The sequence below is a fragment of the Convolutriloba macropyga genome, chromosome 13, assembly GCF_964194025.1.
Source record: "Convolutriloba macropyga chromosome 13, txConMacr16.3, whole genome shotgun sequence".
NCBI classification, from domain to species: domain Eukaryota; kingdom Metazoa; phylum Xenacoelomorpha; order Acoela; family Convolutidae; genus Convolutriloba; species Convolutriloba macropyga.
In genome coordinates, this window is record NC_134480.1 from 26,615,733 (window position 1) to 26,642,886 (window position 27,154).

The 27,154-nt window shown below is 36.7% G+C and overlaps 2 protein-coding genes across 4 annotated transcripts in view; one reads left to right on the forward strand and one right to left on the reverse strand.

Moving 5' to 3' along the window:
- LOC142351847 (bestrophin-3-like) overlaps positions 1 to 27,154 on the forward strand; it is a 464,737-nt gene that overhangs the window by 201,426 nt on the left and 236,157 nt on the right. The window lies entirely within an intron of this gene.
- The window catches only part of LOC142352169 (uncharacterized), a 165,434-nt gene continuing 140,157 nt past the window's right edge, over positions 1,878 to 27,154 (reverse strand). Inside the window, exons 4-7 of the mRNA XM_075404574.1 lie at positions 10,391 to 10,557; positions 5,401 to 5,572; positions 3,895 to 4,086; positions 1,878 to 2,203 (exon numbers count right to left, since the gene is read on the reverse strand). Of these exons, the coding sequence (XP_075260689.1) occupies positions 2,006 to 2,203; positions 3,895 to 4,086; positions 5,401 to 5,572; positions 10,391 to 10,557 (729 nt within the window). The 3' untranslated portion in view covers positions 1,878 to 2,005. The remainder of the gene's footprint in view (positions 2,204 to 3,894; positions 4,087 to 5,400; positions 5,573 to 10,390; positions 10,558 to 27,154) is intronic.

Below are 27,154 nucleotides of genomic sequence, written 5' to 3' on the forward strand. Positions count from 1 at the left end.
ATGCTAAAACAATTCACAAGCTTTACAAGCGCATTGTATGACAATACATGCTAACAGTTTGGTTTGACTGCGAAAATCGGCTTTCGTGTTATTTGGAAGCAGTGTTCAACGGAATAAGAAATGTATATCGAAACAAGTTTACTAACCCAGAGAAGGATCCATTGGGTTCACTAACATGTTGTTGGGGTTGTCTGGGTGACTCTCCGACACCTGTTTTGCCCAATTCAAAGTTTCATTAGACGATAAAAATACAAACATGGCTAATACATATTTCATCCAAAATTGACATGGCATGGTTGGCGTAATTGTACAATAAATTATATAGATGAGTGCCGTTTAAATAATTTTGGTTGTTCTTTCTTCATACAATGGAAAAACGCTGAGCTCGGCACGAACACTAACATATCTCAGAAAAAAATCAGTTGAGAAAGTGCAAAACATACCGATAACTGATTCTTAGGTAGATATTTCAATTAATATTGCAAACGCTGATAAGGTACCCCTGGTAATACAATTCATTAAATAATACAAAAATAAAGATTCTAAAGAATGAAAATTTCAAAATTGTTGTCTGCAAATTACTGCACTAGTCAAGGCGTTTGCTCAAAACTGGGCAGATCAAATTGGCCTTAAAATTATACTTTAAGTTCAAATTTCCGAGTAGGGTTATAGTTGGGACCAAATAGACTGAGTTGTTTGCAGTTGGTTGAGATCCTCCGACGTGAACAAGATAACCTCACTAACAAATAGACTTTCAGTGAAATTGGACGGCTTAAAGTAAAATGCTCTTTGAGTGACAGAAAAACAACGGACTGTTGATAACTTTATACTCGTACCTTAGCTTAATTTGGTCCTAATTTATTCGGAATCAATTAAAGTTTACATCGAAAATTCTTTTTTCGGAATAAAAATAATTTTTTAAAATCGTTATATTTCTGTTAAGCTTAATGAAGTTGCATTATAAAATTGTATTTTGCCATAGGTCAAGATAGAGCAACTGTTATCGTTCACACGAAGTGGACTTAATTCTAGTAATTAACATTTAGAAGCCAAAAAATATCGCTCAATAATGTAAATCAGTGAAAAAAAATTTTAAAAACGAGAAAGCGTTGTAAACAAAGAATGCGGTTGAGCTAATGTACCAACACTGCGTACAAAATCGTGATAATTGAGGGAAAATGTTTGTTCCTGCAAAACTAATAACCGTGAATGCATTTTTCATTAATCGCTCCGGTGAACATATTTAATATTTAAATGGGTAAAACGAAAACGCACTTCGAAAACACGAACCCTAATTTTGCCCATTTCCGCTTTGTTAAATTGAACATTTAAGTATAACTTCTATACCGATTTTAAGGAAGAGCTTTTTGAGAAAATTAAATATTCACTACAGTTATCTTGCACGGAATTATAGTAGAAAACAAACTTTGATCATCTAAGTAGATAATATAAGGAAGCTTTTCGATCATGACTCAAAGCAGATTTGTGAAATTAAATTTTTATGTCTTAGGCACAACTTCTCTGTCCTCAGTCGCTCTTTGAAAACGAAACAAGTATAAAGTTTGTTAAACTAAAAGAATTAATGTAAGGAGACTATTATTGCTCATAATCTTTAGATAGAAAAATAGATTTTTGTACAGTGTGACAAAATTAAATTTAGACATGGCAGTAGCACAGTATGTTTCTAGCGAAAAAGAAAGTTTTAGTTTTCCAAAACCATGCCCCTCCCCCAACACCCCGCGCCATTGTCCCAGTGTAATGTATGACCCCGATAGCAAATTATGTCTTATCTTGCTATACAGCTTTTGGTATGTGCTAAAATAAAACTAAATTTCTGCTTAGCTGCGATCATACGGTTAACACATCCGGTAGCTGTTTCAGGGGGGGGGGGGGGGGGGCAACGGGATTAGACTCAGATCATAAAAAGTGGAATGTATGACAAACCAACTTTTCCAATCCAATTGGCAGTTCTTTTCAAAATTGTTTGTTTGTTCACAATCGACCATTACTTGTGACTCAAATCCTCGGTTCTGGTTTTAAGGTAAGAGGGTTTCTCAGTTTTGTTTGATTGATTGTGACTGGTGTTGAGGTTGTTGTAGAAGGAGACGGCCTGCACATGCATTCTGGATATGGGAAAACACTTGACCGATTTCTCCATCAGTCTGTAGTCATACCGACATTCCGGACACTTCAATTCGAAGCCCTGTGAACAGTCAATGCTTTTCGTCGAGAACCAGATATCAATGCAAGTCTTTATAGGACATAAGTCAATTCAACTTTAAAACAATCAACACCAGTTTCCCGTGAACTTTGATCAATTACACAAGTTGATGTGTTTTTGCTCATTATCCCAAATCAAAAAAAGGTTAAATAATGAGCAAAAAAACGGAGTTTTGATCAATTGAGCTCAATGAGCGGAACGCTTACAAAATGCCCTCATACTTCTTAGCATTCAGTTGATTTCTTTCATTTTAATTGTTTCTTTTTCGCCCACAGAAAGGTAAGAAATGAAAATTGCTTACTGAAATCGTTCATTTGTTGTCTTTCGATTGTATCTGAAGAGAATATTAGATATAAATTAGAAGATAAGTTCAGAAGTTGAGTTCAATGAGACGAACAGAGAAAAAGCGGTTGAAGTCTATCCATAGAGACCATTGAAAAATTGCAGTACCGCAGCTGTCTTATAGTCCTTTTTTATCTTCTAGCCCTTAACAAACGAAAAACAAAAATCAAAAATTAATGCACATAAAAGCACATCATAACTTTTTTTCTACAAGTGAGATCAACTGAACGTTTCTCGATAATAGGAATGCGTCTAGCTTTGTAGCTTTTCGTTAGGAAACCTACATAGCTACTTGAGTTTTTAAACTATTTTAGGTGATGCAATTAGGCACTTAAGAGAGTGACTGCTGCAATTAATGGCTCTTTTCTGTTATTGCCCCCCCCCCCCCAGCCTTATATAGCCAGTCTAATTGCACCCCCCAAATAAGTACTTTTTGGTCCTTATAGATCCCTTATTTTAGTAAATTAGTATAAATTATTTTTATTAAATAATTATATTTAGTAAATATTATTATCCCTTATTTATAAATTGCCGGTACCGGTAAACGAATGGATGAATTTTTGTTTCCGGTTGTCAAAAAATTAGTGCCATAAAGCTATTCCTGTGACAGAAAAGCGCAAAAATATTTAAAACACGTACTATTCTTTGTCTGCTTACATTATAAGCATAGTATAATTAATGTATACGTCTTAATTTCAAAACTTTGCTGCATAATTAAATTGTGATTGCCGTTTGTATATAATCATATATGTAAAGGTATGAAATGCAAACAATATGCTATAACATGTATAAGTGGGGGGTGCAAATGGACGTGGGGGGGGGGGGGGGGGGGGCAATAACAGAAAAGAGCCCAATTAATTACCTAATCCCAACGGAACAAATATGAGCTAACTCGCCAGACCTTGGTCATTAAGACGTTTTCTCATTAAATAATTACTAAGTTAATTACCATTGCTGTTGTTTTCCTGCCACAGATTGGTTTCTCGATGTGACACAATTATTTTTATTACTGTTTATTTCCTTAAAATTAAAAATTTTTCTGCTCTGGGACTGTCCTGAGCGGCTAATTGTGGCGCTTTTGGTTAAAAAACGAGGATAGGAAATCGATTCCTGAATTCCAAGGCTTTTCAGGCGCTTTTTTGTTTACGGCTACGCTCAGAAGAAAACAATAGCGCACACGTGCTTGTTAATCTTGCAAAGATATTAACAGAAAAGCCTAATAACGCCCTTTTGCATGCATTAAGATACGTTTTATGAAATAAAAAAGTGTATTTGGTCCAGTTTGATTGGTAGCTGCGTTGGCTCGTAAAGGAAAGATGCTTTTTACTCACAATAATCATGGCTTTCTCGTATCCATGCTGGTGCTCTTGCTGTGATTTTACAGATGCCTTGAGCATTGTGTTGAGACATGCATCGCAGTATGTGTGTCCACAGGCAGCGAGAGTTCGAGGAACCCGGAACCGTTCCAGACAAACCGGGCAGTCCAGTCTATCCTTCATCGTCTTCATCTCTTTCTTGCAGATCTGAATAGGTTGAATAATGATGTGAACCGAATACATGCAATAGTTTGTTCCAAGAATATAATTAAAATTTTCACTGACAAAAGACGAATGAAGCGTTGCTCGACTTCAGCATTCAGTAATGATTAATGAATATTTATGTCTCCTGTCTTCGATTTCTACGGACCAGTTCCAGTCTTATCTTTGTTTTTGTGAACTCTTCAGTTCGTTTACACAGTACAAAAAGTTACTGTCTTGAATGTGTTCTCAATTTAACCAATGCTTTAGCATTGTTTCAGCATCGCTGAAGATCCATTGAAGTCTTATATGAGTTTATAAATGTTCATTCACAGGGTATATTAACATTCAATTACAGTCACAAGGTATATTAACCTCCTGATAGTCAGCTATATATCCATTTTATTTGAAAATAAGGAGTTGGCGGAGACAACTCTCAGTTCATTGCAATATTTTCTGCATTTTTTGGTGGTTTCATTTCCGCAATTTGAAAACATAAACCGACAAATGTCGGAAGAATTGCTCTTGAACGACAGGTGAGGCAATTTAATTCAGGGGCTGTAGCCTAAACAATTTTTCTTTTTGGGTGCAAAAAACTTGCCCTCAACGGCATTCGAACCATTGCCCTCCCGCTCCCTAGGCACCCGCACTACCCACTGCGCTATGAGTCACTTATTTTAACTATATTGCAACCGATTATATATTAGCATCAAGCTTTACTTCGGAGTGAGAGCAATAGAGATCGCTCAAAAATGATGAATGAAATCGTAAAAGTCACCTGAGAAGTCAAAGAATGTTCTAGAAGAAAAGCGCAAAATTGTCAAGCGAAAAATTTGCATAAAAATAAAAAGACACACACGTTTACAATAATTGCTATAAACTTCGTTCAAGAGCAATTAATAGAGAATAAAATCAACGTCACTATTTTTTCTGTGATAAATCTTCTTCAACAGAAGAGGGATCACACCACCAGGCTATGTTATTAGTTTACTCTTCCCAAAGGCATTAATGAAATGACTTTCTCGACATGGTGCGGGGATGGCTGGGTCCAATTAATCTTTATTCATCAAGCAAAGTCCAGCATTACAATGCTGGACTGACCGTCCGGCATGACAATGCTCCAGAAAAAGTCAGGAGTTCGTTTGAGTTGAGCAAAAGTCTTTTATCGGGCCGTTTTGTTCCACAATAGTCTTTTCATAAGTCAAGGCCTAAACTTGGAAACCTTTTTTGAGAACAACATCATGAGTCAGTTGACATCACTTTGCAACATAAGCTCATAAAGTAAAAAAAATTGCAACGCGTGTTAGTGTTAAATTCTACCTGCTTGTTTTCTATGGCGGCCAGTTTGTCCAGTATGGATTTGGGAAGTCTCTTCTCTGTCGCCATCTCTCTCGGGGTGACTCCTTTGTTGTTCACAAGCCATAGATCAGCACCATTTTCTAACAGTATTTCAACTGTCTCTAAGCGACGTCTCTCGGGCACAAACCATGAGCTGAAGAAAAAAAATATCACATAAAAAACCATTGAAAGTTTCAAAATACCAGATCTCGGCAGTACAAGATTCAACAATGCCAGATTTTACTTATATTCAGTGCCAGATAATAAAACTGTCGGTACTTTAAGGCTTCCAAAGTGTGTGTTTCATAAATGTTACAAAATTTACCTTAAATTATTTATCTTAAAAGTTCAGACTAAAAGTCAAAGAGCAGAACAGTTGGTAAATGCAATTTGCTGCGTAAATCGAAATCCAACCAAAGTTTTGATTAAAAATGTCTCAGCAGACTAAAACTGAATTGAGTAATGAACTTTCAAGACTTACACCATCGAGGACATGCGAAAACAGTTAAAGCAAAAAAACGAAATCGTACAAGAACAGAAACAATTAATCGACAAACAAGCTCAAACGATCTCAGAACAAAACCATGTCATTGAAAAACAAAAGCAGCAGATAGAATAGAAAGATAATGCAAATGCGTACCAGTGTCGAATGAATGATCAATTCCAATCGGAAGTCGGATATTTACGGGATCAGAACAGTTCGCTATTGGAAAACTTAATGGGTCACAAAATTCAGAATTCAACAAATTTTTTGGAGCCGTCGGAACCAAAGCTTTTTCCAAAATTTATTAACAGAAACACTAAACATCTTATAATTTCAGACAGCACATACAAAAAAATACGACAATCTGATATTTCTTATGATACTGGGATTCATTCTTATCCCTCTGCAACAATTATTGATTTGGGACAAACAGTCGAACAGTATTCGCCAGGAGCAAAATGCCAATCACTCATTTTTCATGCGGGTCATAATAGTATAGATAAGGGTGTTTCGGGGGTGGCCGCAGCAACTTCAATTATGTGAAACTGTAACAAAAGCAATCAAAAAGTTGAAACCTCACAGAGTTCTACTTTCTGAAATTCAACAAGTTAAAAATGGCCATTATGGGCGCGAATCGAATAATATTGAAATTAAAGAGTTCAATATGCAACTAGGAAATATTGCTTTGGAGTTAAACGGAACATTTAAATGAACAAAAGTAGAGGTTTTGAAATGCAACATTACAACATCCGAAATATCTAATGATGGTGCTCACTTAAATTTGGCTGGAGTACAAAAAATTGTCGAGAGTATTCGGAGCTATTATCAACAGCATACTATTACTGTCACAAAACAACATTGCACTGCGACAAATTCAGCGTTTTTAATCAATCCTTTGGTTGTGTGACTTAATGTTTTTTTGTCAGCAAAAATTTGCATTTCCAAACTAATAGTTTTTGCTTTTTTACTTAGCACTTCAAATGAAAAATTTATATATTCGGTTATGTCATACAACCAAAACTATGAATATAATAATGTGAAAATTAGGTTCCGCTTTTTTCGATTTTTAAGTATTTGCAAAATAGTTCTTTTACACTTCATGCGCTTGCTCCTAGTGGTTATATTCATCTAAATCTGGGTCCCTATTCTCACATTCTTGAATCGGACATGCTGATAGACACAGTTACAAAAGATTGCAAAAATCTAAACATTTGTCTTTTCAATGCACGCAGTTTAAAAAACAAATATGACTTTTTCACTGACTTTTTGACAAATTTGACTCAAAACACAATAGTGATCCTAACTGTAACTTGGTTGAATGAAACAGATATTTATTTTTTGAGTCTGTAACACAAATTTTATTCAAAATCAAGGTCATCAAAGACGAGTAAACAAGGGTGGGGGTGTTGCCATCTGGGTTCCAAGGGACATATCTTCAAAACAGCGAAATTATCTAAATGTACTCAATGAAAGCTTTTTTGAGTCCTTATGGGTAGAAATATCTGGGCTATTGGTTAGCAAAATCTTAATTAATGCTTCGTATTGTCCAAATAAAAACTTGGGAAACTATTTCATTGACGAATTAACATCAGAGACTTCCTCGGCGTACTCAATCAGTGACGAAGTTTTGCTTTTTGGCGATTATAATCTCAATTATTTCAACAAAAGAGAATCCACGTTATTGGATGAATTTGCGAGTAATTCCGGCCTTATCTTGTCAAACACAAGAAAAACCAACACGAGCCACCAGCCAAGGCGTAACACTAATCGATCATGGGTTTTCCAGCAAAAACCAAATTCAAGATGTTCAGATTTTTTCGCCATCAGTTGAAACGGATCACTTTATTATTTTATACACTACCAATTTTCTTGTTGAACCTAAAAACAGGAAGCACAGTTTTATCAGTAGAAACAAAAGAAAGTTCGATGCAAATAAATTTAGTCTTGATCTTTCAAATCAGGACTGGAGTAACTTATATCAATGTGAAGATGGAAATAGCATGTACAATGTTTTCATTAACGTTTTCAGTACTACTCTAGAATTCCACGCGCCACTTATAAAAAGCTTTCAACAAGAAAGAAAAATTGCTGGAAAACCTTGGCTGACAAAGAGCCTAGAGAAGAAATCACCAAAAAACATACTTTTTAATATCTGGAAAAAGAACCCATCGGAGCAAGCGCACACTATTTTCAAATATCAGAGAAATTTGGTTAATATGCGTTTAAAAACAGCCCAAAACGAGTTTTGCAAACAATTTTTCAAAGAACTACCAACAAGTGAAGAACAATGGAGTTTCATCAAAAAAAGAATTGGCAAAAAAGGGAGTGTCTCGTTATAGACAAACTAGTCGATGGTGAAACAGAAGTAGAAAATGAACTTGATATTGCAAATTGTCTAAATAGAAGTTTTCAAAAACCAGGCTTATACAATGGACAATGTGAGCGCTCCAAATATTTCTCGCATAGAATTTAGGGGAAAGTTTTGCTCCAGAACAGTTACACTAAAAGAACTATATAATGCCATCGATTCACTCGACAACAATAAGTCTCCGGGTCCAGGCGTTTTTTATACTTGGGCAATCAAGGCAGCAAAGCTTCCAATCGGAACCCATTTGCAGTTTGTTTTTAACACATGCATTAGTCAAAATATTTTCCCGGAAAATTTAAAACTTGCTTTCATTAGTCCGGTCTACAACAAAGGGGACGTAAAAATTTGCGAGAACTATAGGCCTATCTCAATTACTCCAATGTTTGCAAAACTCTTTGTGCGTATACTTCTTAATCAGATTAACGAATTTATACAAAAAGAAAAAATTTTGAACGGTACACAGTTTGGATTTCAAAAACATAAGTCTGCTACAGATGCTGTTTTACACTTAATCGAAGCATTACAAGAAAACTATGATAACTTAAAAACTTCAGTTGCTGTTTTTATTGATCTAGCTAAAGCATTTAATTCAATATCGCACGAAATTTTTCTCAAAAAGTTGAAGCTTACGGTTTTTCAGCAAGTGCAGTTGAATTATTTGCTTCATTTCTTAAAAACAGACAGCAGTGTGTTAAGATAAATGATGTTTACTCAGAATGGTTGGAAACAAATCATGGTGTTCCACAAGGAACGGTTTTAGGGCCACTAGTTTTTCTTCTCTACATTAATGATTTTCGTAAAAAAGTACAAGAAAACTTCCACATAATTCAATTTGCTGACAACACAAGTTTCCATTTTAGCAGAAACAATGTCAGCGAACTGGAAAAATGTGTTTCTGAAATACTGGAGAAAACAGATAATTATCCAAAGCAAAACAAATTAACCATGAATACCGGTAAAACTGAACTTCTTTGTGTCTCGAAGGAAAATGAAAATTTTGGTCCAATAGTTTTTCAGGGACAAGAAATTAAACCACAATGTCACTGCAGATACTTGGGTATAATAATTGATTCTAAATTAAATTTTCATGTACAACTCAACAAAGTCCTATCAAATATGGCCACAGCGATTAGATCCATATACCTTTTACGTTATCAGTTACCTTTGAAAGCACGATTGATGCTATTCAAATCCCTAGTCCTTTCTCATTTAACATTCAGTGCTCTATTTTTTCAGAACTTGAATTTCTCTGCAATGCAGAGAATTAATCGACAAATCAATTGGGGAATTAAAGTTTGCTATACGAGAAAAAAGTTTGAGAGATATACAGATATTTTAGTTAAATCTGACATTTTGCCCGCAGAACTTTTAATAAGCCAGATGAGTATTTCAAAACTTAGGAATGATATTTCTTTATTGAAATCAGACGGCACTGAGAGTTTTTTTTTCTAAGTGGTAATGTCTTAGTACGAAAAAACAACAGAACTGAACAGCTAATTCTCTTAAGGTCGAGCAGTCGATCATTACAAAAAAGAAGCATCCAAAAATGGAATAAACTTCCGCGTGAAGTCCCGACTATCAGATCACGCTCAAAGTTTAAACGCATGTTAAAACAGCATCTGCTCAACAATTCAAACTTGTACCGTTAGAAAGGAACGTTGGTGGCTTCAAAAGTTATTTTTACCTTTAAAAAACGGAACAACTAATTTTGATTTTTAACATTGTACTAATTTTGTTTATATAATTTTGAACTTGTAATATTTAACCCCTGGGTTATATTTTCAATTTACTTGTATAAACAAAAAAAAATTAAGGTATTTTTAAGGTGAATTTCAAGTATTTTTTCATATAATTTTACCTTAATTTATAAGTAATTTTTGCGGTAAGTTGACAAGATGCAAGTTGGAAGATCGTTCATGTAGACATTGAATAACAGCTGGCCTAGATCAGACCCTTGAGGTACTCCACTATACCAACTAGCTCAGACGAGACCGCATTTCCGGCATCGTCTGAGCTAGTTTGACCAATAACACCAACACTGACTCATTTACTCGGTTGAAGCTAATTGTGTAGTAGTAGTAGTAATAGGCTTTTGGGGTTCCAGGGGCATCTTTGTGTACCTGAAAACCATAGTTTTATGTAGAGGGGTGTTTCCCTCTTTGTTGTACTGATTGCACTGAGCACCTCTGTCCAACAAATACTGGACTGTGATTGGCTGACAATACGCACATGCCCCATGCAGTCCACTATCGCCACTCACGTTAACATCTGTCAGCTGAGCTCCTTTCTGAAAATGATTAGGGTAGAGGAATAGACCTCGCATAATCGGACCTCCCTGATTTTTAAAAACACAGCACTACACCGAAAATTGGCATATTTAAACCACTTAACAGCGACACTGTTGCTCAGCCAAACAAGTTGAACTAGGTACTTCCTGTGGAACCATTTTTGACTGAGATTTATTATCTTTATTTTCTCTCACAATTACAAAAAACAAACATATCCGACTAACGTCGGGCGAATTGCTCTCAAACGACCGGCGAGTGGTTAGCTTCGTCAGCAGCTAGCCACGGGGGGGGGGGGGGTGCACCGGTGGCTGAAGGGGGCAACAGCGCGGGGGTGGAGGCAATAGAGGGGGTGGGGGGTGTCTCAACCTCTAAGAACCGCCCTTCACACCATAAGTTTAAGTCTCCAAAACAGTTTGAGCTGAAACAGAGCTGAAAGGCTCTAAGAGCACTTAATGCCCGCTGGGCGCTACCTGTTTATCCCGTTTTTGAGGACGAAAAGTCAAAAGCGTCAGACAAAAAAATCGGTCAGGCGAAAAATCTCATTAAAAAAAGACCGACAGGACTAATATAATTGCTACAAACTTCGTTTGAGAGCAATTAATAAAGGGTTTGCTCTTAAGCCACGTAGGACAATCCAATAGATGAGTAGTGATCCCCTACTATGAGGCATTACTGCATTGTATATAATTTTAAAGACAAAGCACTATAGCTCTTTTAGAGCTGCGTCGAGAATTAAATTTCTATTTAAACTTGGACACCACTGCATGGAATATAATTTTAAAGAAAAGGCACAAACTCTGAAGTTGTTATTCTCTACATCCTTTGGTGTTGGGTGAAAAAAGTCAAAGCTGAGTTGGAAAAGCTCGTGGTCAAACACTTTGCATGCGGATAGATCTTAGGAAGCTTTTGCGATTGCATGGTCGGATGTAGTTTACTGGTAGTTTAAATCGGTAATTGTGGTCGTATAAGAAGCGTTCTGTTAAGCAGTAAAAGTGTTTCAATTGTGGGTATGAACTTTGGTGAAATTTGTCTCGTCGCATTTTCTTTGTGCTGTGCTTTACTGATTGTGTTGTTTCTGATGGACTGGGTGGATAGAAATTGTCTAATCGGCGTTTTCGGTTCTGTATTGATTCAATATATTTCCTGTTGTTGGGGATTTTCTTTACAGAAGGGATTTCTCCCGATCAAAACTGTTATAGAAAATTAGTCCATGTCTCTCAGCAGTGTTATATTCGCCCAGTTATATTCTCGTATGGTATATTCGCCCAGTTTAAGAATGATAATATAGCAGCCGCCCGTGCGCAATATGTATTATCTTTTGTAATTGAGCGTGGCACTTGTTTAAAATACAAGGATTGAAGTTTAATTAATAATAGATAAAAGCAGAAGAGAATGGTTTCAAATAAATGAAGATCTAATTGAGTGATTAACTCTGAAGGTAGGTTTATTGTTCAATGAATGAGTTTTATCCTCAGTTTTGTCCGTACCCAATATCGGTTCTATCACCGTGGTAAATTAACCATGTAAATACTGATATGTCACAATTGTTAGTATTGCTCGAAGCCCGAGCTTCGTCTATTTCAATCTGTCGACAACTATCAAGATTGTGTCAGTCATTAATCAAGTAATAATTTAAACTTTATACTAAATCTTTGACCTTGAAACCCAAGGTTTTTAGTACAACTTTATTTTTTACATACGTGTGACACTCATACTGCCCCTCTCAATAAGAATAGAGTGTGCCACTCGCTCACATAAAATCAAACAAATTTTACAGCTCTTGATGCATGAACGTTTTAAAATACAAAAAGTTTGTACTTTTCATATAAAAAGTTTAGGTATCAGTTTTCGTCATTCATGACTTTCTCTGCCTTGTCCAGCCCGAAATTGTTGTACGCTTCTCGCGCCCCATCGTTCATCAGTATTTGGTATGCTAGATTAATGCTCTTGAAAAACTCCTCATCTCCACCAGCATCAGGGTGCGTCAACAAGCTCATTTTGTGGTAGTGTTTTTTGATCTGATCTTTTGAAGCAGAACATTTTACCAAAACAATCTCGTCCAATGTCGCAGGCCGATTCAATACATTTTATTCCGAATCTCGAATAAACACTTTTCTGTGGCCTTCGTTTTGGCTTTCTCGATCTTCAAAAAAGGCTTTTGTCTATCAATTATAGTGTCTTTCCTTCGGCACTCATTCGCGAAGTACTGGTTATAGTTTTCCAACTGCTGAAGTTCTGACCTCAATTGGTCATTCTCTTTCTCCATTTTCTCCATGGCTTCGCTTTATTTATCAGTATTGACTTTTAGATCGGCCAACTCCTGCTTAAGTAAGTCGATTGACTGCTCTTGTTCGGCATTTCTAGCTTTTGCCGCCTTTAGGTTATCTCTTGGCGCCTCACACTTGGCGCTCAGTTTTCCCAATGCTTCTCTTGTTGCCTCTTTGGCTTTGTCGCAATGTTTGTATAGTTTTTGTCAAAGCTCGACAAGATCCTTTTGGAGTAAAGAGTTTGTACTCTTCAATTTCTCTAACTGCGCGCACTGGTTTTGCAGTTCTACTTCAGTCTTCAGAGCTCGGGACCGAATATTGGTGGGTGCCAGAAGTTCTAGTGTAGACAACTTCCGAGTCCGTGACAGACAAGATTCCACTCGGTACACTCCCGAGGAAATCTCCGAAATAACTTTCCACAACTCTGGCATATAGTACACATACTCACCAATTTGTGGGGTCTCACTGCCTGCTATTTTTAATGGAAACCATTTTTGCTTCTAAAGTTTCTCAATATTTTCAGTCTTGATCTCAAGACTTTTCATTTATTTTTATTGGTCTTGACCTCAAGACAACTCTTTTTCATTTTTTTTTTGGTCTTGAACTCAAGACAACTATTTTTCATTTTTTTTTGGTCTTGAACTCCAGACAACTCGTTTTCATTTTTTTTACACAACCGACTCTTTCAAGGACTCTTTCTCTTCAATTATTTTCTTTGGTTCTCGGCGCTCATTAATTAATTTGAGTAGTTGATTATACATAAGTGTTCCCGTTACAAGGTCGAGATTCCGCAACAGTTGTTGCCAGGAGGCTCCATTAATGACCAATCCTAAAAAGATGAACATTTTAGGAAAATTTTTCACAACTTGGAATATGAGGTAGACTGTTAAGACTGACACAGCAATAACCTTAGCTTTTAACCAAACGTATAAGCTTTCAGTTTTTAAGTTACGAAAAATTGTTATTTCATTTGCTAGAAAAAATTGTTTTTGGAACTGAGCGTTCCAATGAATAAAGTTTTCATGACTGTATTTTCCATCCGAATCTTGTAATGCTTCCCGACTGATAATTCTTTTACTATTATGGCGAATTGTTTGAGCAATTTGACTCTGTTTTACATCTGATATGGAGAAAAGGCTGCGATACAGGTTTTCATCACATACATTTAAGTTATTATTCATCGACCATTGATATATCTCACGATTGAATTTCTTCAGCGTTTCTCCATATTGTTGGAAACTGCCGTCTTGTAATTTCACAACATTTGGGTACAGTGGGTTGCATGCAGCGATCAAATAATTATGATACAAAATTTTTGTAATAGGGTCCATATATCTAATAGAAGAAAAATTCTGACCCTCTACTAACACAGGAACTTTACAAAAAGGAATTTGTACAACTTTTGTACAAAAAGGAATTTTAGTTATTGTTGCTACCATCTTTGCACATTTATGAATATATAACACATTTCCTGTTCTTTCGACGTGAGTTCCTTTCTCGAAGAGCGTTACCGACGGACTAACAATGTTTTTTGATATTTGAATCATAGTTTGAATTTTTAGTCGTTGAATCTCGCATTGGAGCGTTCTAATTTTCATAAAAAAATTTCTCTCTCCTTAAATTTCGAAAATTAGGGTGTCAATAACGCATGAATGAAACATTTCTATGGATATTTTAAGATTACCAGTTTTCAGTTCTGAACTTTCCTCGGAGTAAAAAACACCTGGAACTCCGGTTGTCTTCACCTGCTGTCCACACAAACTAATTGCTTTTTCCTCTAAGACTTCTAATGCAAAATTTTCATATTTGTTTTTGTGTAAAACTTTTTCGCTGATAAAAGTGGTCTTGTTGTTACCAAAAAATTTTACATGGTCCTCCATATTAAAGTGTTTGATCGTTTGACATGTTTTCTCACCTTGATTTTCAAAAAAAATAGTTTACTTAGTCGTCTTCAAAATATGTGGTTTTGATAAAAAACAGTTTTCGAGAAACCTAGGGGATCCTTAAGGCTTAAGTGGTTTCTTTGTATCAGCTTTCCCCACATTGTTCCGATGTAAAGTTTTGCATTGATCATCACATTTCCAATAAGTTTTACTCCTGTAGGTGAAACCCACTCTACAGGCTCAGCATACATAGCACCTTCACGATTATTTTTTTTTCATCAAGCTCTGGCTATGCTCCTTGGCATAAGTAGTTTCACTTGCTCGTTGTAAAATCTTTTCCGTTACTGAATTGTTGACTTTAATGGTTTTATCTCCAAAACCTGGCAAAGCAAAGTTTTTGATTTGAGAAATGCTCCTACAGGTTCCCTCGATTAATGGATATATGGATTTTAGGGCTCTTGAGTTTTTGGTAATAAAGACAACATCGTCATATACATTGCTGTTTTTAAGTGCAGACACAGTATATGCCGCTTCATACATGCAAAATCCTAATTTTATCTTGGGCTGAACCTCAGCATATGTCAAACTACATTCTTCTGTTGTTTTCGATACTCGAATTTTGTAATCACTCTTTGTACTGTGATCCAGAGAATATATTTTTGTTGATACGATATTGTCAAAATCATAGCCGTATAATTTAATACAAAGTGAAGGAGAAGCAAAAATGGCTAGCAATGCCAGATACAAACATAGTGATATTCCATCACACGATGCTCCAGACGAACTCGTCTTTCTTTTCGATTCCTTTATTTCTTTCTGGATTTTCCTGAAACAAAAACATCATCAGATTGCTGGCTGCTAAAGTACTCCTCATACAGCTCAGTAAAAAAACTTTTTAATCCCTCAGGCACCGATTTTAATCGACTGCTAGACCTTGTAGCCATTTTTGGTGCCTTGAGATTACTATTAATCTTTTCTTCAATACTTTTTCTTTTACTACTAGATTCCTGTTGCTTTTTTTCTGGTTTTGGAAATTTTGTTTCTTCTGGGTTTTCTTCAGTGTACTCTGTAGCTTTTGATGAAGTTGCACCTCCTCCCTCGGGAACATTTTGTGCCTTTTCTTGCCCTTTAGAGGTTTCTTGCTCTGATTCGTTAGCTTCATTCTCAGACGTTTCATTTGTAACATTTATTGAATCGTTGGCATCCTCAGCTTCGGATTGATTTTCTGTGTTTAGATTGCTTTCACTGTCTGCTGATGATTCTATTTCAATTTTATCGCCATCGTCTGAGCTGTTCAAATCGCTATTCTTCTGCTCCTTAATGGTTGTTTTTTGTTTCGCCTGAGGCTCAGGCGTGAATGGTTTTTCTCGTGTTCTATATTTCTTCAGTCGGTCATAATGGACCTTGATAGCTTTCCTCGTCTCTTTATCTTCTACCTTGAAATTCAAATCGTTTATAATTTCAACAATTATGTATGGTCCTCTATAGAAAGAAGTAAATTTTCTTGTTTCTCCTTTTTTAACCGTTGGGTTGAAAACTAATAATTCTTCGCCAACTTTATAGCTCGGCCCAAACTTACTGCGATCATATTACGACTTCTGGCGTTCTTGTTCGACATCCATATACTCTCGCATCAACTGGTGCGTTTCCTGTAGTTGCTGTCTCATCGTGAAAACATAGTCACTTGGTGTTGCATATATTGTGCTCTGTGGTGTGCTATAGATGCAGTCTATAGGTAGCGACAGTGGAGAACCCAGTACCACAAACGCTGGGCTGTATCTTGTTACACTATGAATTGATGATCGATATGCAATCATCGCTAAAGGTAGAAAATTAGTCCACTCGTTTTGGTATTGTCCTATATATTTGGAGCGGCATTCTTCTATTGTTCGATTTGTTCGTTCAATCATCGCGTTCCTTGTGGGTGGTAGGATGTGGTCGATGTCCTCCTCATTCCTACTTCACTGCAAAGACTACGAAACAATTTAGACATAAGGTTTGACCCTTGGTCACTGTGTAGGTTGACTGGACAGCCGAATCTTACTATCCAGTGTTCAACAAACGCTTTTGCCACAGTTTTTGCCTCTTGATTGGGTAACGATACGGCTTCGTACCACTTACTGAATTGATCACCGATAAGCAAAATGTACTTGTTTCCCAGAGACTCGGGAAGTGGACCCATGATATCAAGAGATACTTGCCAAAATGGATGAATATGTTTCCATTTTGTGAGTTAATGCCGATGTTTCTGCTTAGTGCCTTTCCTTCTTAGGCAAACGTCAGAGCTTTCTATCCAGTTTCTTACGTTCCTTCTCATTCATGGCCAATAAGACATTTCGCAAGCTCTTTTGTACGTTTTCTCTATACCAAAGTGTCATGCGCTAGGCGAATCATGCTACAGCTCAAGAACGTTCGACACTCTACCCCAGGGTACCAGCATTTGTTAAACAGTTTCAAAGTTAGGTTCTGTTTGGTGTTTTTGATACAAAATCCCTTCTATGAGAAAACGATTTTTATACTGAACCCAGTATTTCTATAAATCCTTTGAAGCTCCGTTTCTCATTTGCCGTTGGTCGGCCCTTTTTTTGTTTATGACCCATGAATATACTTCTTTGAGTATATTGTCATTTTGCTGCGAATCTCGCAGTTTTACTCCCTGTAGTTTGTGTAACTGCCAACCTCGACTACTATAGTCGGTATGGTCTTGCTCTACGCCTAGCGCAATTGCGTTAACGAAAGCTGTTTGTTCCTCATCTTCTGTGTTTATGCGCGAAAGACAGTCAGCGTGTGGGATTTTCTTTCCTGCTCTATGCTTGATGTCAAAATTAAATTGCCCAAGTTTCTCTATCCATCTTGCGACCATACCGTCTGGTTCTTTAAAAATATAGATCCACACGAGGGCCCTGTCGTCCGTTATAATTAAAAAATGCTGACCAAGTAAATAGTTTTTAAAATAAAGGGTAGAATGAACTATTGCGAATAATTCCCGCTTAGTTGCTGAGTAGTTTTGTTGACTTTCACTCAAAGTTTTGCTAGCATATGCAATAACTCTATCCTCAGTTCCTTGTTTTTGTGTAAGAATTGCTCCGATGCCTGTCAACGATACATCGGTAGTTAATGTATATTGATCCCTATCGTTTGGATATCCGAAAATTGGGGCTTCCAAAAGCTTTTTCTTCAACTCTGCTACCGCATTTGTGCACTCTGTACTCCATTCAAATTTATTTGATTTATTTAGCGACCTGTAAAGAGGTTCTGCTGTTTTTCCGAAACCCGGAAGGAATTTTTGATAATAGCCCACAAGGCCCAGAAAAGCCCTGACGTCTTTTAGGGATGATGGTTCTTTCATTTTTTCTAACGCTCTTACTTTCTCTGGGTCGACCTTGACACCACTCTCAGATATAATATGTCCTAAAAACCTGACGCGCTTTTGGATGAAATTTCATTTTGATCCTTTAATCTTTAATCCATTCTCCGATAAACGTTGGAAAACCAGCTCTAACCGTTTAAGATGTTCTTCGAAATTTCTTCCGAAAACGATAACGTCGTCTAGATAAACTAAAGTTACTTCGTAAGAGAGACCAGCAAAAATTAATTCCATTAGGTTTTGAAAAGCTCCTGGTGCAGAAGCTAGTCCCATAGGGAGCCTTTTCTCGTTATATAGGCCCAAAGGTGTTATAAAAGCTGTTACATTTTGACTCTCTTCTTCCAGCGCCATATCCCGACAGAAGATCAATGTTTGAGAAGTACATGTTTCCCTCCAGTGAATCAATAACCTCATTAATTTGTGGTAAAGGCCAGCATGTTTTCTCTATTTGTTTGTTTAGACCACAGTAGTCTACAACTAAGCGGTAGGTTCCGTCTTTTTTTGGTACAAGTAATGATGGTGCTGCCCAATCAGAATGTGTTGTTCGACTAAGTCATCTCGTTCCAAGTCTTCAACAATTTTCTTCATGGCTTTTCTTTTCTCAAAGCTCATGCTGCCGTATGTACGTCTGAATGGCACAGCATACTTTTTTAATTTTATTTTATGATAAATTTGGTCGCAAAATCCCATATCATTTGAGTTTCGCGAAAATATCACTTCATATTTTGTGCAAAGTGATCTCACTTTTGTCGTTTTCTCACAAGACAAGCTCATTGAACTTGAGTTCACGTGTTTCTCAAAATCAAATTCATCCCTATGCTTTTTATTATTGTCAGGTTTATTTTGTTGTACTCTTGAAGCTTTTTCAATGTTTTCCGCACATGCGATTCTCGCATTTTTGTAAACTTTCTTTGGTTCTAATGTAGGGTTCAGAACTCGAACCCATACGGCATCATCAACCATGTCATTCAGCGATCTCGCTATTAATAAGTGTGATTTGTCTTCAAACTCTTTCATGGGTTCGACTATAATTTCTGTTTGCTGTGTTATGTTACCTTCTTCATCGATAATTTTGCATTTAATGTAACCCTCGCAGTGACGTAGTAACTCGTGATCCTCAGCAGCAATTAAAAACAGATTCCTATTACTTCGTTGGGATGGGGACAATTGTAATGTTTTCCCAATTGCCCTGCAAAAATTTTCGTTCTTTCTGATATTTAAAATACAGTCAAAATTGTACAAGAATTCCATGCCTAGTAAACAAGGCGTTATCTCACTTCTGGTCACTAAAAATTTAACTGTTATTTCACATGTAAAATTCTGAAGTTGAAATTAAATATCAGCCGGCCCCATTAAAGGCATTTTCCCTTTGTTGGCAGCTATTATATTTTTATTGCACATTCTGATTTGGCTCTGTTCCCCCAATTGCTTGTAGAGTGTGTCGCTTATAAAATTAACACTACTTCCACTATCAATTAAGGCCATTATCAATTTGTCTTTTATCATTGTTTTTGCAAACAACGCCTCCACTGGGCTGTTTCCGCCACGCATGTTTTTTACGTAGCAGGCTGAAAATGAAGTCCTGCCATATCCAGCTAGTTCTCGTTTAAATACGGACAATTTCGTTTGAAGTGATTTGGGCTCCCACATTCGAAACAATTTTTGCATTCCCTTGATGCATGGTTTCGCTGACCGCAACGGCGACATTTTTCTTTCTCGAATTTCACCGCTGCCTTCGACTGCTCGGCACGACTCTCGTGCGATCGATCTCGGCTTCTGTGCTCACCTCTCGGTGTTAGCGAACGCGCTCTACTTTCGTAACTGTTTCGTCTATGCTCAGGGCTGCTTCTGGTATAGCTATTAGTACTTCTATTTCTATCTTCGTTCTCTCTTGCACTTCGCTCACTACCGCGCAGAAACTCTTTTGACCGCGCTCCTTGCGATGAAAATTTTTGATTCTCTTGCCTATTAGGTTGATTAGTCTGCAGTGTTCGCACTAAATCGTTAATCGAATTAACTAGTTGTGTGTTTTCATTCGACTGGATGGCAGAAACCCGCGGCTCATTATCCTCCTCCTCAATTCTCGTGACTGCTTCAATGTGTAGTGCTCTTTCTAAAGCTTTGTCTAAATTCATTTCCGCGTCACCCAAGTTCTTTCTCAGGTCGAGTCGCACCTGACTATTTTCTACGCCTTCGAGGAATCCCCTCAAAATGAAATGTTCTCTTATCTCGTTAGACTCCTGAGGGTATGCTTTCAAGGCTTTTTCACCTTGTCTGAAAGCCTTTACGGTCTCCTCATAACTCTTTCTAGTGTCCTCCGAAAGTGTACGATAGAAATCAATAGCCAACTTTTGTAACCTTAACGCGAAATAATGCGACCGTTCATCAATTTCGGTCTCGGCGCCGCTTACTGTTTCTTTTCTTTGCCACTTTTGAAGTTGTGACAAGAGCTCAAAGTGTGTAACATAACTTTCAAAATCATTTGATCCAATAAACGGTTCCGGTAACAGCGTTTTTGAGGAGTGCCGCGCCATCCTTTCTTTATTTAAAAGCTGTTGTTATTCAAAATATTTCACTAATTCTGTTCGAAACTCAAACTATTTTTCCGACACTCTAGTTAACAGCTTTTAAATATGATTGAAACTCTAATTCCCCCTTCAATAAATGCAAAAAACTCGAGGTTTAATGCTTGAGTTTAAGTCAAATTAAGTCAGATTAAAATACTGATGTTTCTGAACGCTATTTTATCATCAAAAAAAATGTACGCCCTGATTTATGCTATTCGAATTTTTAGGGAGTGCTCACTTGAAAGTTCCAAGATGGCAGTTGTTCTTGTCGAATCCCGACAGCAGTCCACAATTCCTCTTCCAGGTCGTGATGTTAGGACGTCGAACTCGAGTTTAAAAGTTGGTTTTCAAACAAAAATATAGATTTCTTTTGGAAATTAGTACAACGCTCAATATTATTGGGTGGTGGTTATCTATTTACTTCTTCTCTCTGTCGCCACTATAGCAGCCGCCCGTGCGCAATATGTATTATCTTTTGTAATTGAGCGTGGTACTTGTTTAGAATACAAGGATTGAAGTTTAGTTAAAAAATAGATAAAAGCAGAAGAGAATGGTTTCAAATAAATGAAGATCTAATTGAGTGATTAACTCTGAAGGTAGGTTTATTGTTCAATGAATGAGTTGTATCCTCAGTTTTTTCCGTACCCAATATCGGCTCTATCACCGTGATAAATTAACCAAGTAAATACTGATATAACACAATTGTTAGTATTGCTCGAAGCCCGAGCTTTGTCTATTTCAATCTGTCGACACCTATCAAGATTGTGTCAGTCATTAATCAATTAATAAATTAAAATTTATACTAAATCTTTGACCTTGAAACCCAAGGTTTTTAGTACACCTTTTCTTTTTTACATACGTGTGACACTCACACTGCCCCCTCTCAATAAGAATAGAGTGTGCCACTCACTCACATGAAATCAAACAAATTTTACAGCTCTTGATGCATGAACGTTTTAAAATACAAAAAGTTTGTACTTTTCATATAAAAAGTTTAGGTATCAGTTTTCGTCATTCATGACTTTCTCTGCCTCGTCCAGCCCGAAATTCTTGTACGCTTCTCGCGCCCCATCGTTCATCAGTATTTGGTATGCTCGATTAATGGTTTTGAAAAACTCCTCATCTCCGCCAGCATCAGTGTGCGTCAACAAGCTCATTTTGTGGTAGTGTTTTTTGATCTGATCTTTTGAAGCAGAACTTTTTACCAACAAAATCTCGTCCAATGTCGCAGGCCGATTCAATACATTTTTATTCCGAATCTCGAATAAACACTTTTCTGTGGCCTTCGTTTTGGTTTTCTCGTTCTTCAAAGAAGGCTTTTGTCTATCAATTACAGTGTCTTTCCTTCGGTACTCATTCGCCAAGTACTGGTTATAGTTTTCCAACTGCTGAAGTTCTGACCTCAATTGGTCATTCTCTTTCTCCATTTTCTCCATGGCTTCGCTTTATTTATCAGTATTGACTTTTAGATCGGCCAACTCCTGCTTAAGTAAGTCGATTGACTGCTCTTGTTCGGCATTTCTAGCTGCCGCCGCCTTTAGGATATCTCATAGCGCCTCACACTCGGCGCTCAGTTTTCCCAATGCTTCTCTTGTTGCCTCTTTGGCTTTGTCGCAATGTTTGTCTAGTTTTTGTGAAAGGTCGACAAGATCCTTTTGGAGTAAAGAGTTTGTACTCTTGAATTTCTCTAACTGCGCGCACTGGTTTTGCAGTTCCACTTCAGTCTGCGGAGCTGTGTGTAGTGAATAGTGAACCATCTGGGTAGTGAACCAGACTGCAGTGTGTAGTGAACCATCTGGGATCAACTCACTTCAGCGCAAGCTGTAAATCCCAATCAACAACAACAACAATTGTTTGTTAGCATACGGATAACAATTGTCATGTGGATTATTTTGGTTTTTAATATACGCTTATTATTGTCATATGGGTTACAGTAGCGTTTATTGAGGATCGGTGTCCATTGGCATACTGGTCTTGCCTGGAATGGTTGTCTCTGAAATGCTATGTTTGCTACTGGTTTGTGTTTACCAGTATGGTGATAATGGTATTCAGTTATACTAGCAATTTCTGCTTGTGCACACATTTGTCTTCTTTTGTCTGCAACTGTTTTCTGCCCTACAGGTCTATCTGCGGGGTTACCTATCTCTACTCTGAAATTTGTAGCTGTCTGAGCAACTGATTGGTTTGGCTCATTTCTTTCCAATTCGTTTGTTTGGTTGCTGTCAACAATTTTCGTGCCAGCGGGACTTAAGTTTTTTCTGACCCAGGTTGAGGTGCCAGACCGAAACCAGATATGTCCAGACCGAAATGAGCGCACGAAGGGGGTGTCGTGCGTTCAAAATTACACGGTCTGGAAACACGGATGAACGCACGATGGTCTGGACATGAACGCACGATGGTCTGGACATGAACGCACGATGGTCTGGTGACCGCACGATGGTCTGGACATGAACGCACGAAAGTCTGGACATGAACGCACGAAAAATATTCGTGCGTTCAATTCCAGACTTTCGTGCGTTCATGTCCAGACCATCGTGCGTTCATTTCCAGACCATCGTGCGTTCATGTCCAGACCATCGTGCGTTCATGTCCAGACTTTCGTGCGTTCACCAGACGAAAAAAAAATTACCTGCTGGGGTGCAGTGCAGATCCTTGAAGCTGAAGACAGAGAGGGTTCCAAAACTCCACAAATCCAGATATTTAAATTCATTTTTTTCCGTGAGGTACATGAACATCTTCATACTAATAGGAGACAGTGCCTTTTTTTGCTGTGTTGAGCAAAATTCAAGGTGTCTATCCATCAGCATTAAGAATAAAATGAACCTCTAATAAGATAAGACTTTTTTGACACTCATTCAAGAAAGCTGAAATCAACATAAACATATATCACACATCATAAACACACATCATAGACTCAAACCAAAAGACGGAAGCGAGAGACGAGCGAGACAACGCGAGAGACGAGCGAAAAACGAGCGAGAGAACGCGAGACGAGCGAGAGATGAGCGAGAGAACGCGAAACACGAGCGAGACACGAACGAGAGACGAAAACACGGGCGAGAGAACGAGGGGAGGGGGAAGGGAGAGCAACGAAAAATCTTGACGCCCGAAAGGCGTCCCACCCATTTTTAACTCTATTTTTTCAATTTTTTTTTAAAAAAAAACCAAGCAACACTTAAAACACATAACTTCTGCACCAACACCAGCTACATCAAATATTCTTTTTGCCTTACACTCTAGGTACACTGGGAACAATCCACACCAAGTTTGGTTCACTTTGGACAACTCTATGACCTAATCAAAAAGACCTATTTTTAAAATTACTTATTCAAAATTATTCAGAAATAATAGAAATTTCCGTATGAAAACCCAACTTTTTTCCTAGGCAATATATAAAAAAAATTCTTTTTGTTGTAGACTCTATATACACTGGGGATACCCAATACCAATTTTGCTTCCCGTTGGACAACTCAAAGACCTAATCAAAAAGAACTATTTTTAAAATCATTTATTTGAAATAATAGCAAATTTCCGTACGAAAACCAACTTTTTTCCTAGGCAATCTGTACCAAAATTCTTTTTGTTGTAGACTCTATATACACTGGGGATACCCAATACCAAGTTTGGTTCCCTTTGGTCAACTCAAATACCTAATCAGAGAGACCTATTTTTAAAATTATTTATTTGAAATAATAGCAAATTTACGTATGAAAACCCAACTTTTTTCCTAGGCAATCTATACCAAAATTTTTTTTGTTGTAGACTCTATATATACTGGGGATACCCAATACCAAGTTTGGTTCCCTTTGGTCAACTCAAAGACCTAATCAAAAAGACCTATTTTTAAAATTATTTATTTGAAATAATAGCAAATTTCCGTATGAAAACCCAACTTTTTTCCTAGGCAATCTATACCAAAAAATTTTTTTGTTGTAGACTCTATATACACTGGGGATACCCAATACTTTGTTTGTTTCCCTTTGGTCAACTCAAAGTCCTAATCAAAAAATCCTTTTTTTAAAATTGTTTATTTGAAATAATAGCAAATTTCCGTTTGAAAAACTAACTTTTTTCCTAGGCAATCTATACCAAAAAATTTTTTTGTTGTAGACTCTATATACACTGGGGATACCCAATACCATGTTTGGTTCCCTTTGGTCAACTCAAGGACCCAATCAAAAAGACCTATTTTTAAAATTGTTTATTTGAAATAATAGCAAATTTCCGTATGAAAAACAAACTTTTTTCCTAGGCAAGCAATACTAAAAATTGTTTTTGTTTTACACTCTACATGCCCTGGGGATACTACATATCGAGTTTCGTTTGATTTGAACAACTCCTTGACCCGATGAAGACCTATTTTTCAAATTAAATATTCGCGAAATTCGCAAATTTCCGTGTGAAAAACTAACTTTGTTTCCTAGGCAAGCTATACCAAAAATTCTTTTTTTCCTACACTTTACCTACACAGTGGATACTCCATACCACGTTTGGTTTGATTTGAACAACACCTTGACCCGATGAAAAAGACCTATTTTTAAAATTGTTTATTTGAAATAATAGCAAATTTCCGTATGAAAAACTAACTTTTTTCCTAGACAAGCTATACCAAAATTTTTTTTTGTTGTAGACTCTATACACACTGGGGATACCCAATACCATGTTTGGTTCCCTTTGGTCAACTCAAGGACCCAATCAAAAAGACCTATTTTTAAAATTGTTTATTTGAAATAATAGCAAATTTCCGGTTGAAAAACTAACTTTTTTCCTAGGCATGCTATACCAAAAATTCTTTTTGTTGTAGACTCTATATACACTGGGAATACCCAATACCATGTTTGGTTCCCTTTGGTCAACTCAAAGTCCTAATCAAAAAGACCTATTATTAAAATTGTTTATTTGAAATAATAGCAAATTTCCGTTTGAAAAACTAACTTTTTTCCTAGGCATGCTATACCAAAATTTTTTTTTGTTGTAGACTCTATACACACTGGGGATACCCAATACCATGTTTGTTTCCCTTTGGTCAACTCAAAGACCTAATCAAAACGACCTATTTTTAAAATCGTTTATTTGAAATAATAGCAAATTTCCGTTTGAAAAACTAACTTTTTTCCTAGGCATGCTATACCAAAAATTCTTTTTGTTGTAGACTCTATATACACTGGGGATACCCAATACCATGTTTGTTTCCCTTTGGTAAACTCAAAGTCCTAATCAAAAAATCCTTCTAAAATTGTTTATTTGAAATAATAGCAAATTTCCGTTTGAAAAACTAACTTTTTTCCTAGGCAATCTATACCAAAAAATTTTTTTGTTGTAGACTCTATATACCTTGGGGATACCCAATACCAAGTTTGGTTCCCTTTGGTCAACTCAAGGACCCAATCAAAAAGACCTATTTTTAAAATTGTTTATTTGAAATAATAGCAAATTTCCGTATGAAAAACAAACTTTTTTCCTAGGCAAGCAATACTAAAAATTGTTTTTGTTTTACACTCTACATGCCCTGGGGATACTACATATCGAGTTTCGTTTGATTTGAACAACTCCTTGACCCGATGAAGACCTATTTTTCAAATTAAATATTCGCGAAATTCGCAAATTTCCGTATGAAAAACTAACTTTTTTTCCTAGGCAAGCTATACCAAAAATTCTTTTTTTCCTACACTTTACCTACACAGTGGATACTCCATACCACGTTTGGTTTGATTTGAACAACACCTTGACCCGATGAAAAAGACCTATTTTTAAAATTGTTTATTTGAAATAATAGCAAATTTCCGTATGAAAAACTAACTTTTTTCCTAGACAAGCTATACCAAAATTTTTTTTGTTGTAGACTCTATATACCTTGGGGATACCCAATACCATGTTTGGTTCCCTTTGGTCAACTCAAGGACCCAATCAAAAAGACCTATTTTTAAAATCGTTTATTTGAAATAATAGCAAATTTCCGTTTGAAAAACTAACTTTTTTCCTAGGCATGCTATACCAAAAATTCTTTTTGTTGTAGACTCTATATACACTCGGGATACCCAATACCATGTTTGTTTCCCTTTGGTCAACTCAAAGTCCTAATCAAAAAATCCTTTTTTTAAAATTGTTTATTTGAAATAATAGCAAATTTCCGTTTTTGAAAAACTAACTTTTTTCCTAGGCATGCTATACCAAAATTTTTTTTTGTTGCAGACTCTATACACACTGGGGATACCCAATACCATGTTTGTTTCCCTTTGGTCAACTCAAAGACCTAATCAAAAAGACCTATTTTTAAAATTGTTTATTTGAAATAATAGCAAATTTCCGTATGAAAAACAAACTTTTTTCCTAGGCAAGCAATACTAAAAATTGTTTTTGTTTTACACTCTACATGCCCTGGGGATACTACATATCGAGTTTCGTTTGATTTGAACAACTCCTTGACCCGATGAAGACCTATTTTTCAAATTAAATATTCGCGAAATTCGCAAATTTCCGTATGAAAAACTAACTTTTTTTCCTAGGCAAGC